Source organism: Triticum dicoccoides, chromosome 4A, assembly GCF_002162155.2.
Source record: "Triticum dicoccoides isolate Atlit2015 ecotype Zavitan chromosome 4A, WEW_v2.0, whole genome shotgun sequence".
NCBI lineage: Eukaryota > Viridiplantae > Streptophyta > Magnoliopsida > Poales > Poaceae > Triticum > Triticum dicoccoides.
Window position 1 is genome coordinate 515,524,648 of NC_041386.1, and position 13,190 is coordinate 515,537,837.

The following is a 13,190-nucleotide window of genomic DNA, read 5'->3' on the forward strand; positions in this document are numbered from 1 at the left end:
CGGCCGCGTCCTCCTCGGTGAACCCGTTCACGGCCAAGGCGGCCTTCATCCGCTACTGGAACCGCAAGGTGCCCAACAACCGCCCCCACCCGGCCTTCTTCGTCTCTAAGCTCTCCCCGCTGCCCGCCGCCGACGCTGCATCCTTCCCCTCCTCGCTCCCCGACATCACCGCCCGCCTGCCCACACTCTGCTCCAAGGCTGCTCTGCTATGCCCGTCCTCTGGTGTGGCGTCGCTGGCGGACCGGAAAGGCCAGTTCAAGAGCTACAGCGACGCCAACTTCACCAACTACGGCTCCGGCGCCGGCGCCGGCACCGACGGGTTCAGCAGCTATACCCCGGACGTCAACGTCGCCGCCGACTCGTTCCGCCGCTACGGCCGGGACTCGTCGGCGCGGGCCGACTCCTTCACCGGCTACGAGGCTAACGGCAACGTCGTCACCGCCAACTTCACCTCCTACGCCGGCGGCTCCACTGGCGGGTCGGGCTCCTTCACCGCCTACGCCGTGGACACCAACGTCCCGGAATCCAAGTTCACCAACTACGACGCCGGGGCCAATGGGCGGACCCGCGGGTTCACATCCTACTCCCAGGAGGCCAACCACGGGGAGAGCAGCTTCGCCGGCTATGGCAAGAGCGCCAACAGCCTGCGGGAGACCTTCACCTCCTACGGCGGTGACACCAACACCCTCAGCTCCGGCTTCGCCAACTATGGCGAGTCCGCCAACGGCGCCACCGACACCTTCACGGGATACGGTGTCGAGGGGAACGTACCCGAGAACACGTTCCGGAGCTACGGTGCCGGCGGCAATGCCGGAGTGGACACGTTCAAGGGGTACCGCGATGACGCCAATGTCGGGGACGACAGCTTCGCCTCCTACGCCAAGGGTGCCAACGGCGGGGCCGCCGAGTTCCAGAGCTACGGTGGCTCGGCCAACCAGGGCAGCGTCGCCTTCAAAGGCTACGGCGAAGGCACCAACCGCAACCACCACATTGGGTTCAAGCAGTACGCCGGAGACAATACCACGTTCAAGGGGTACGCCAAGACCGGCGTTGACTTCAAGGAGTATCACAACACGTCAAGCTCAGTGTCAGTGTCGGCGGAGGCAACCACATCCGAGCATCAGCATATGAAGTGGTCTCCAGAGCCAGGCAAGTTCTTCCGGGAGAGGGAGCTGGTGGCCGGGAACCGAATGCCCATGCCAGACATCAGGGACAAGATGCCACCCAGGGCATTCCTGCCGAGAGACATTGCCAGGAAGATACCATTCGAGCTGAATGCCGTGTCAGAGGTCTTCAGGGTGCCCCTGGACACGGCGATGGGCAAGGCAGTGGCATCCACGGTAGCCGAGTGCGAGCGCGCGCCCAGCCAGGGCGAGACCAAGAGGTGCGCGACCTCAGCGGAGGACATTGTGGACTTTGCTGTGGAGATGCTAGGCAGTGACATTGTTGTGCACAGCACGGCCTCCACGGCGGGCAGCGGCGCGGACATCAGGCTGGGCAATGTCACCGGAGTCCACGGTCGCAAGGTGACACGGCCCGTATCATGCCACCAGAGCCTGTTCCCGTACCTGGTGTACTACTGCCACTCAGTGCCCAAGGCGCGGGTGTACGAGGCCGATATCACCGCCGCCGACTCTGGTCAGAAGATCAATCACGGGGTGGCCATCTGTCACCTTGACACTTCTGATTGGAGCCCAGCTCATGGAGCGTTCATCGCCCTTGGTGGTAAACCCGGCAAAATAGAGGTTTGCCATTGGATCTTCGAGGGCGACATGACATGGACAGTCGCAGATTGATGCCATGACAACTGCTTAATATTCCTCTTGCACAAGTACTTTTACCAAGTTCTATCTTTTCTTCTTTTGCAACCTTAATGGTTTAAGAACCATTCACTCTGTGTGGTAGAAAAAGGGCTGGTTCATCATCAAATGTAAACTGCAAATCCTGGAAATCTGGGTGAGCTGAGTAATTTGATTTTCTTGATCAAATTGCCTTTGTTGTGGTAAAAGAAAAGAATTCTGGTTATCTATATCAAAATCCTACTTGATAAAGGTCTGTGCTAGTAATGCATTATGTCATTTTCCTGTACATGTAGCACACCAGGTGTCAAATAGTTTAATTCATGATCTAAAAAAGGGCAAGTATCAAGTGTCAGCATGTAACTTAACCGGTACGTGATTTGGATTTGGGTCATGTCCTGTATGTTCCATCTTCCAATTTTTTATTGTCCAAAAAGAACATAAGTGATGAAAATAAGTGTGAGCTGACAGAAGTCCCTTTATTTTAGGTCTGTCATCTTCATCATTACAAGTGATTTTTGGAATTGGATTCTTGGTGCGATCGACGTGGGTAACGAAAAGGCAGCTTCCAATAGCCCCACAATGATCATGCATGGCATGCCACTTCTCTGGGAATCTTGGGGAAGTTTTTTTGAAAGACCCGGTTTGGCCGGCTTCATTGATTTAGGAGAAAGCAGCGGGAAATACATGGAGGATCAAGTGATCACGGGCGAAAAAATGAGAGAAAAAACTGGAAAGAGAAACTAGAGCTCACTAGGAGCGATCGTGGGGATGTTATCTCGTAGAATAGACCCCGAACGGGGGCTCTAGGCAAGCTGCACCGGCGGCGCGCCACTGGTCACAGTCCGGCATGACGGCGCGGGCGCCGTCGTTCAGGCATGGCATCTTCCCCCTGAAGACGATGGCGTTTTTCTCCTTCCATATGTTCCAGGCAGTTAAGATGAGCATTGATCTGAAGCCCTTTCGCGCCCCCGCTGGCGTGCGACGGATCATTTGCAAGCAGTGCTGCATGGTAGAGTGGAGCAGCGATTTGAAGGTGGCCATTTCCTCGCAGCCAGCTCTGATGGAGAAGGACGCCCAAATTTGGCGGGAGAATGAACACTCCCAGAAGAGATGAACCGCAGACTCCAGGGTTCGGAGGCAGAGGCTGCAGAAATATCCATTTGGCCAACCTCGCCTTTGCAGCCGATCGTTGCACCAGATCCTGTTCCTGAGCATGAGCCATGAGAACACCTTGGCAGTCCCCAGCGCCCAGCTTTTCCAGATCACCTTGTCGTCACCCGTGCTCGGCCTGGACTGAAAGAGCATGCGGTACGCCGCCCTTGCCGAGTAGCGATCATCGTCGCCTACTATCCACTGAATCCGATCTGGGACGTGACTGTCAAGGATCAGTCCAGCTTGTTGAATTTGCCGCCTGAGATGCAGATACTCGACGACGATAAGCGATGTGTTGCCATGATGAAGGTCTCTGATCCATTGGTCATTGGCGAGCGCAGCGGCCACCGTGCGGTTCTTGCGCCTGGAGTGGTTGTATAGGCTCGGGAAGGCAGCAGCCAAAGGGGCCGCACCCAACCAGTGGCTTGTCCAGAAGCATGCCCGCTGGCCGTTCCCGACCAGGACATGCGTGGCCTTCTGGAATGCCGCGAGGTCCATCTTGTCAGGGAAGGGGAAAGGCCGTCCATGGCTGCTGTGGGTGTTGCCATGCCAACCAGAGCCATCGTAGCCGCAGCGCAGAGGCGAAGAGCTGTAGGTCGAGGATCCCGAGCCCTCCCTTCTCCGTCGGCGAGTAGACAGAGCTCCACGCCACCTTGCACTTGCCGCCCGGTAGCTCTTCGTCTTGCGCCCACAGAAAGCGTCGCCTCGCTTTGTCGATCTCCTTCAAAACCTTCTTCGACACCTTTAGCACAGAAAGGGCGTAGGTGGGCAGGGCGGAGAGCATTGCACGCACCAGGACGCGTCGGCCGGCCAACGACATCAACTTTCCCTTCCATCCCGCGAGGCGTGATTAGATCCTGTCAATAAGGAACTGGAAGTGCACGATCCACAATCGCTTGGGGGAGATAGGCAGCCCTAGGTAGGATGTGGGGAAGCTAGCGATGGCGCCGCCGAAACCATGCAGCACTTCCACCAGCGTCTGGGCGTCGCAGTTCATCGGGATGACCGAGGACTTGGTCTGGTTGAGTTTGAGACCAGTGGCTTCTCCGAAGGCGTACAACAGCTCCAGCAGGCAGTCCACCTCCTCCTTTATTGGGTTTGCGAAGATTACCGCGTCGTCAGCGTAAAAGCTGACCCTCATGCTTGCTCCCCGCCCTGGCAGTGGCGTGATCAAATTCTGTCTGGTGGCTGATTCTAGCAGGCGGTACAGGGGGTCAATTGCCAGGATGAACAGCAGCGGCAATAGCGGGTCACCTTGCCGTAGTCCACACGCGTGGATGAAGCTTGGCCCCTGCATGCCGTTGAGCAAGCACGAGGAGGACGAAGAGGACAGCAGCAAGGAGATCCAGTTCCTCCAGCGCTGCGAGAAGCCCATTTGCTGCAACAGTTCGATCAAATACGCCCAAGAGACGGAGTCGAAGGCTCGAGCGAAGTCCAATTTGAAAAGCAAAGCCTGCTTTTTCTCTTTGTGCAACACACTGACGCAGCCCTGGACGTACTGAAAACTATCATGTATGCACTTTCCTCTCTGAAATGCCGTTTGAGCCTATGAGATCACTCTGTCCAGGGCAGCCGAGAGCCTTAAAGCGAGCACCTTTGAGATCAGCTTCACGACGGAATGGATGAGGCTGATGGGCCTGTAATGGTCAATCTCCGAGGCCTCATTGCGCTTCGGTAGCAGAGTGATCAATGCGGTGTTGATGTCGCTGAAGTTTCTTCCAGCCATGTGGTAGAACTTCTGAAAAACAGCCATGATCTCGTCCTTGATGATATGCCAGCAGGAGCGAAAGAATTGGCCGGTAAAACCATCAGGGCATGGCGCCTTTTCTGTCGGCGGTGCAATGATCGTTGCCTATACCTCGGCCATAGTGAACGGGCTGTCCAGCTCGGGTGCGGTCACCACCAGGACTTGGAGCTGCTCCTAGTTCAGGGTGCAGCTGCGCCTCTCGCCCTGGCCTAAGGAGGCGGAGAACTGGTCGTAGATGGCCTGCTTTTTCGCCTTGTGATCTACAAGCACTCTGTTGTTGACGTTGAGTGCATGGATGAAGTTTTTATAAGCAAACAAATTGAGACACAAAGGGAGCATCATTATACATGTGACAAACACATTTAAGTCTAACATACTTCTGATGCATAGGGATTTTATAAGCAAACAAATTATCAAGACAAGAAATATATAGCATATGTGAGGAAGAAGAAATACACAATAACAATCTCAACATAATGAGAGGTAAATTAGTAACATGAAATTTTCTACAACCATATTTTCCTCTCTCATAGTAATTACATGTAGGATCATAATCAAATTCAACAATATAGCTATCATATAAAATTTTCTCTTCATGATCCACATGCACAAAAGTTCTATAATCTTCCAAGATAGTGGGATTAACATCAACTAAAGTCATGACCTCTCCAAGCCCACTTTTATCAAAAAATTCATAAGACTGAACACTCTCCAAATATGTGGGATTATTTTTACCTAAAGTTGACACTCTTCCGAACCCACTTTTAATATTATTGTAAACATATTCATCATGAGGCATAAATAAATTTTCAAGATCATAAGAATCATCACCCCAATCATGATCATTGCAACAAGTAGTGGACATAGCAAAATTAGCATCCCCAAGCTTGGAGTTTTGCATATTATTAGCACAATTGGCATTAATAGAATTTATAGTAAAATCATTGCAATCATGCTTTTCATTCAAGGAGCTATCATGAATCACTTCATAAATTTCTTCATCACAATTTTCAGGTTCACGAATCTCAAGCAAAACTTCATACAGATAATCTAGTGCACTCAACTCACTAGCAATTGGTTCACCATAATTGGATCTTTTGAAAAGATTAGCAAGTGGATGAGGATCCATATCAATAGATTTTTAGCAAGCAAAGATGCAAGCAAATAGAAGGCACATGGCAACACAAGCAAACATGAGATCTGACGAGAAAAAGGCAAACGAAAAAGAGGGCGAATAAAACGACAAATTTTTGTGAAGTGGGGGAGAGGAAAACGAGAGGCAAATGGCAAATAATGTAAATTGCGAGGAGATGAGATTTTTGATTAGGAACCTGGTATATGTTGAAGATCCTTCCCGGCAACGGCGCCAGGAATTTCTTTTGATGCGGCTTGAAGCTATGTCGGTATTTCCCCAAAGATGAAGGGACGATGCAGCATAGCAGCGGTAGGTATTTCCCTCAGTTATGAGACCAAGGTTATCAAACCATTAGGAGAACCAAGCAACACAACGTAAACAGCACCTGCACACAAATAACAACTACTCGCAACCCAACGTGTAAAAGGGGTTGTCAATCCCTTTCGGGTAGCGGCGCCCCAAGATGGGCAAACGGATGTGAATAAAATTGTAGTAGATTGATAGATCGAATGCCAAATAAAATAAATGAGAATAAAAGGCAGCAATTATTTTTGTATTTTTGGTTTAATAGATCCAAAAATAAAAGCAAAGAAAAATAGATCGCAAAGGCAAATAGTATGAGAAAGAGACCCGGGGGCCGTAGGTTTCACTAGTGGCTTCTCTCGAGAAAAATAGCAAACGGTGGGTAAAAAAATTACTGTTGGGCAATTGATAGAACTTCAAATAATCATGATGATATCCAGGCAATGATCATTACATAGGCATCACATCCAAGATTAGTAGACCGACTCCTGCCTGCATCTACTACTATTACTCCACACATCAACCGCTATCCAGCATGCATCTAGTGTATTAAGTGCATGGAGAAACGGAGTAATGCAATAAGAATGATGACATGATGTAGAAAAGATCTATCTATGTAGAGATAGACCCCATCATTTTATCCTTAATAGCAACGATACATACGTGTCGATTCCCCTTCTGTCACTGGGATCAAGCACCGTAAGATCGAACCAACTACAAAGCACCTCCTCCCTTTGCAAGATAAATAGATCAAGTTGGCCAAACAAAACCTGTTGGGGATATGACTATCAGGTATGACCCGCCCAGGAGGGGCCGGGTCAACCACAATGGTGGTTCATCCATGAAGCCCAAGAGTATACCAGACGGCGGTTCATAGATAGGCCGGTAAGAGGCCCAAGCCCAGAGATGGCTTAAGGCCCGTATGTGTAAATCTCCATGTATGAGTAGACTTGTAATATAAGGCATGTAAGGTATGTCACCGAGCCGGACACGTTGTTGAGCCGGCCGGGACTCTGTAGGCCGTAGGGCGTCAACCCATGTATATAAGGGGACGACCCGGCGGCGGCTTAGGGCAAGAAACATCAAATCGAGAGCCAGGAAAAGCATGTTTGCTCCCTCGTAATCAAAACCCTAGCAATACCACCTCAACTGGAGTAGGCCTTTACCTTCACCGCAAGGGGCCGAACCAGTATAAACTCTCCGTGTCCTTTGTCTCGTTTAACCCCTTTAAGCTAACCTTGTCGCAATGGCTCCACAACTAAGTCCTTCCATGTGGACATCTGCCGTGACACTTCCACGATAGTTGGCGCCCACCGTGGGGCCAGCTCATGGTGGTTTCGAGTTCTTAAAGGGAAACTTCAAAGGACTCAAGGGATACGCCGTGGGCCGGATGACCAAGTGTCATCGCGGCAAGCTCTACATCGACAATGTAGGCTAGGGCCTCGAGGCCGGCTCAATTGAGTACGGGTATCGGGTCCCCTTCGGTGGAATCCTCGTCTTCATCGGCAAGATCGGCGAGCCAGGCCCTGAGCCGGACTTCTGCACCGACATCATCGAGACGGCTCAGGGTGCACGACCCGCCCCGGCTTAGCCGGCCGTAAGGCATGTCTTCGTTGGGTTCACCCATGGGGCTGAACTAGAAGGCTCTGTCTCTGGTGGTGAGATGGAGATCTGCTCTGATGGTGAGTCCACGGGCAAGACCAATTCAATGTATCAGCTATAGGATGGAAGGCTTGGGGCTGTTCCAATGGCGATAGTATTCCGGACCCTCGTGAGCCGCCAAATAGGGTGGCGATCTTCATGGCTGGCACACAGTCGGTTCTTGGCTTGATAGTTGCTGCGACTATAACTTCTAGTGCAGCTGCGATCATGGCAGCTGGGGTTGGCGGTTCAACTCGCCCGCCGGCTCAAGTCTTAACAGATCTACTGGATGCTCTGGCGACTCTGATGGAGGTTGAGGTAACCCCAGAAAACGAGGAGCAACAAAAGCTAGAAGTGGCTAAATTACATGATGGAATAGTGCAAGCTAAGGCAGACTTAGCGACAGAGAACGCTAGGATGGCCGCAGAACAAGCAGTTTTGGATGCCCAAGCACAACAGATTCAAGCAGATTCATATCGGCTTAGTGTAGATTAGAACGCCTCACATGAAGTCTTAAGGAGGAAGCAACGGAGTTGTTTGCCCTGGGTTTATGAGTCAAGGGACCTCTTCAACACCCCTGGATCTGGGGCTAGTAACCCGCCGATGGTGAACCGAATAGTTGAACCGCCCGGCCAGCCACGTATGAACAGCACTCCGCCTCAGCATGTGATGACACCGCCGGGTCATTACTCCACCCCTCTAGACAACATGATTGTTGCAGCAACACAATTGGCGGCTCTGCCCGATGAGGGTGAAACTCCAGTAGTGGTTGAAACCCGAAGGGCCAGGGAGCTTCTTCAAAGAGCTCCGGTGCAGCAGCAGGCTTATTCTTACAATCGTGATCGGATTCATGATACCCCTCGTCCGAGCCGGAGCTACAACAGGCACATTGACTCGCCAGCGGTCTCAAGTACTGAAAGGCGCTGTAACCAACCTCATGACCCGGCACGCAATGGAGCCAACGCACAAGATTTGGTGGACTAGGCCAGAGCACGTCGGGAGGCTGAGTTGGCGGCTCAACTGGCGGCTCATCAACACGCGTCGATTTACCCGACGGCTTCAATTGAGGCAGGAGTGACTTCCAAGGCTTTCGGTGTGCCGTGTCTAATGGCAGCTATACGAAACGAGCGTCTGCCCAAGGACTTCAAAGGCCCTCATAAGGAGCCTAATTACACAGCCGATCAACCTCCTGAGGCGTGGGTGGAGATTTATGAGATGGCCATGGAGATGCTGGATGTTAGTGAAGCTGCTTACGCTAAGTACTTCACCATGATGTTAGAAGGGACGGCTCGTACCTAGTTGAAGGGATTGCCGGCTAATTCCATCGCGTCATGGGCGGAGTTGAAGGCCCGGTTTATTCAGAATTTCAAAGACACGTGCAAGCAACCTATGTCGATTCTGGATCCGGTTTCTTGCGTTCAGGCCGAGGGCGAGTCCACGACCAGCTGGGTGCGCCGGGTCTCAACCATCATACATTCTTCAGATAACATCAACGTCGGCTCGGCAGTTCTGATGTTAGAGAAAAATTGCCGGTTCATTCCACTCAAGCAGAAGGTTGGGTGGCTCAAGCGTCATTGCAACGACATGGGGGAGCTGATGGTGGATCTAGTTAAGTATGCCAACTCTGATGGTACCAAGGACCCCGATTCAGAGGATGAGAGATTGGGAAAAGGGAATGAAGAGTAATGGCATGAAGGGACAACATTACAACTCTGCCAGTCAGGGTGGCAACGGTAAGCGCAAGGCTGATGACTTTGTGGCTAACACAGGTGCACGCAATAACGACCAGTGCTGTAGGGGGGCACAGGGGCTGCCGGCTCTGACGGCAGGATTCGACCTTGAAGCAATGTTAAACCAGCCGTGTCCAAAACATGGCACGGATCGTAAACTGGCTACTCATTCGTGGAAGGATTGCAGCATAATGAGAAGCTTTCGGGAATCCATCGAGCGCCACCATGGCCCAAATGGCGGATCAGGGTCCGGCTCTCACGGTCTGGGTCATGGAGGTGGCGGCTCAAGTTCCGGATTTGAAGGTCATGGTAACCAGGGTGGTTACAATCAGCAGAATAGTCAGGGGAATCAACATCAGTAGTCCGGTTATCAGAGCAATCCAAAATAATTGAATAGTGGACAGTATCATGTCTTCACCACTAGCTTATGTAAGCGGGGCCAGAAACTTCATAGGAGGGCCGTGAATGCAATTGAGTCGGCGGTGCCACATTATCTGCGATGGTCAGAGTAGCCTATTGTGTGGGGTCGAGAGGATCACTGCCCCGGGTCGATAATCCGGGTCATCTGGCTTTAGTAGTGGCGCCTCAAGTGGGAGGTTATAAGTTTACTAAGGTGCTCATGGATGGAGGTAGTAGCATTAACATCCTATATTATGAGACCTTCCGATGCATGGGACCTCCAGATAAGAATCTTAAGCTATCAAACGCTGTCTTCCATGGTGTCGTGCCAGGTAAATCAGCCTACCCAGTGGGTAAGATTTCGTTGGAAGTGGCCTTTGGAGATGAGCATGATTCCAGGTCTGAGACGTTAACCTTCGAAGTGGTCAAGATCAAAAGCCCTTATCATGCTTTGTTTGGGCGGCCGACTTATGCTAAGTTCATCGCGAGGCCCTATTATGTCTACTTGCAGCTTAAAATGCCGGGTTATAAGGGCACCATCACAGTGAATGGGAGTTGCAAGGTGGCCCTGGAATGTGAGGAAGGTGATGCGGCTTATGCTGAATCAGTTTGTGCAATGGGGGAGCTGAAATTTTACAAAGACAATTTTGACCCGGCAGACATGACGTCCTTGAAGAAGCCAACCACAGAGCATGATCCTTCATTAAAGTTTAAATCGGGGGACGATACTAAACTGGTTGATTTCACCCCTGGAGACTCATCTAAATAGTTCAGCATCAGCGCTAATCTAGATCCGAAATAGGAAAGCACGCTCGTCGAGTTCATCCATGAGAACCGGGACATCTTTGCATGGAAGCCTTCTGACATGCCGGGTGTACCGAGAGAACTCATTGAGCACACTCTTAATATTGATCCGAAGTTTAAACCGGTCAAGCAATTTCTTCACCAGTTTAACAAGGAGAGGCGCAAGGCCATTGGTGAGGAAGTGGCCCGGCTTTTGGCGGTCGGGTTTATCATTGAAGTTTTTCATCCTGAGTGGTTGGCTAATCCAGTGCTGGTACTCAAAAAGAACGACACTTGGCGAATGTGTGTGGATTACACGAACTTAAACAAAGCTTGTCCGGCTGATCCATTTGCTCTTCCTCGCATTGATCAAATCATTGATGCTACGGCGAGTTGTGAGTTTTTGAGCTTTTTGGATGCTTATTCTGGTTATCATCATATCAAAATGGCAGTTAAGGACCGGGAGAAGACAACTTTCATTACTCCATTTGGAGCCTTCTTCTATGTGTCTATGCCTTTTGGGGTTAAGAGCGCCCAGGCGACTTATTAGCGGTGTGTATAGAATTGCCTTCACAATCAGATTGGGCGCAATGTTCATGCTTATGTAGATGACATTGTGGTGAAGTCAAGAGAAAAAGAGACTTTGATTAAGGATTTGAAAGAGACATTTGACAATCTCCAGGTCTACAAGATGATGCTTAACCCGTCCAAATGTGTCTTTGGTGTGCCAGCAGGCAAGCTCTTGGGATTTTTGGTTTCTAACAGAGGCATTGAAGCTAACCCGGAGAAGATCAAAGACATTACTTCATTGGCTAAACCGGCGTGTGTTAATGATGTTCAGCGTTTGGCGGGTCGTATTGCAGCTCTGAGACGGTTCATAAGCCGACTGGGGGAGAAGGCTATTCCTCTTTATCAGATGATGAAGAAGACATATCACTTTGTTTGGAGTGATGCTGCTAATCAAGCGTTTGAGGATCTGAAGAAACAGCTGGCTGAGCCGCCCATGCTTGCTGCCCCTATTGATAAGGAGCCTTTATTGTTATATGTGGCTGCTAATAGCCGGGCTGTCAGTGTAGGTATTGTGGTGGAAAGGAAGGAGGCAAACAAGGAATATCCGGTTCAACGGTCGGTTTATTATATTAGTGAGGTGCTTATCGAGTCCAAACAGAGATATCCACACTGGCAAAAGCTTGTATATGGCGTTTTTATGGCAAGTCGGAAGCTTAAGCAATATTTTCAAGGTCACCCTATCACTGTGGTAAGTTCTGCTCCATTAGGAGATATCATTCAAAACAGAGAAGCCACATGTCGGGTTGCTAAATGGGCCATTGAGCTCGGTCCTCACAGTTTAAAGTATGTGCCACACACGGCCATCAAGTCCCAAGTGCTAGTGGGTTTCATCAATGATTGGACAGAGTTGCGAACGCCTGAGGAAAAGCCGGATAATACATATTGGACTATCCACTTTGATGGATCCAAACAGCTAGAGGGCTCGGGGCCTGGAGTTGTTTTGACTTCCCCACGAGGTGACAAGTTTTCCTATGTTCTCCGATTAATGTTCCCCTGTACTAACAATGCAGCAAAGTATGAGGCCTTACTCCATGGTCTTCGGATGGCTAAGGAGATGATCTTAATCCGGGTGAGGTGTTTTGGCGATTCAGATCTGGTGGCTCAGCAAGTTTCTAGCACTTGGTATTCCAAGGATCCTCTTATGGCGGCTTATTGCCGGGAGGTTGATGCCATTGCTGGTCATTTCAAGGGTTACCAACTTGAACATATTGATCGCCGGAAGAACGAGGCAGCTCATACCTTAAGCCGGCTAGGATCTCAGCATAAGCCGGCGCCGCCCAATAAGTTTTTGGATATTCTGCTTAACCCGTCTGTGAAAGTACCTACAGAGGAGGACCTTGCTGTTCCTGACCCAGAAGCGCAGTTGGTGGCGGCTCTCCATGCTATTCCTGATTGGACAGTTCCGTATTTGGCTTACATGACCCGAGGTGAGTTGCCAGCGGATGAGGTCTTGGCCAGGCAGATAACCCGGCGGTCTAAGTCAATGACGATTGTCAATGGAGAGTTGCACCATCACAGCGTTACAGGAGCATTTCAACGTTGCGTCTCTCCTGAAGAAGGTTGTGAGATTTTACGAGAAATCCACGAAGGAGATTGTGGTCATCACGTCGGCTCTAAATGTCTAGTAGCCAAGGCTTTCTGTCATGGGTTTTATTGGCTAACGGCTCATGCTAATGCTGAGGATTTGGTAAGCAGATGTGATGGCTGTCAGAAATTTGCACGACGAGCTCATGTGCCGGCTCAAGAATTGAGGATGATTCCAATTACTTGGCCGTTTGCAACTTGGGGGCTTGATATGGTTGGGCCTTTCAAAAGGTCCAAGGATAAGAATACCCACCTCTTGGTCGCGGTTGATAAATTTACTAAGTGGATTGAAGCAGAGCCGGTTAGTAAATGTGATGCGGCAACGGCGGTTCAATTCATGAAGA

At 50.5% G+C, this 13,190-nt stretch overlaps 1 protein-coding gene across 1 annotated transcript; it reads left to right on the plus strand.

Moving 5' to 3' along the window:
* Positions 1 to 2: 2 nt before the first annotated feature.
* Positions 3 to 2,051, plus strand: LOC119283594 (BURP domain-containing protein 12-like; the record flags this gene model as incomplete). The annotated part of the gene is made up of 1 exon (XM_037563073.1): positions 3 to 2,051. A coding segment is annotated over one exon (1,794 nt), but the record flags the coding sequence as incomplete, so codon positions are not given.
* Between the last annotated feature and the right edge of the window lie 11,139 nt (positions 2,052 to 13,190).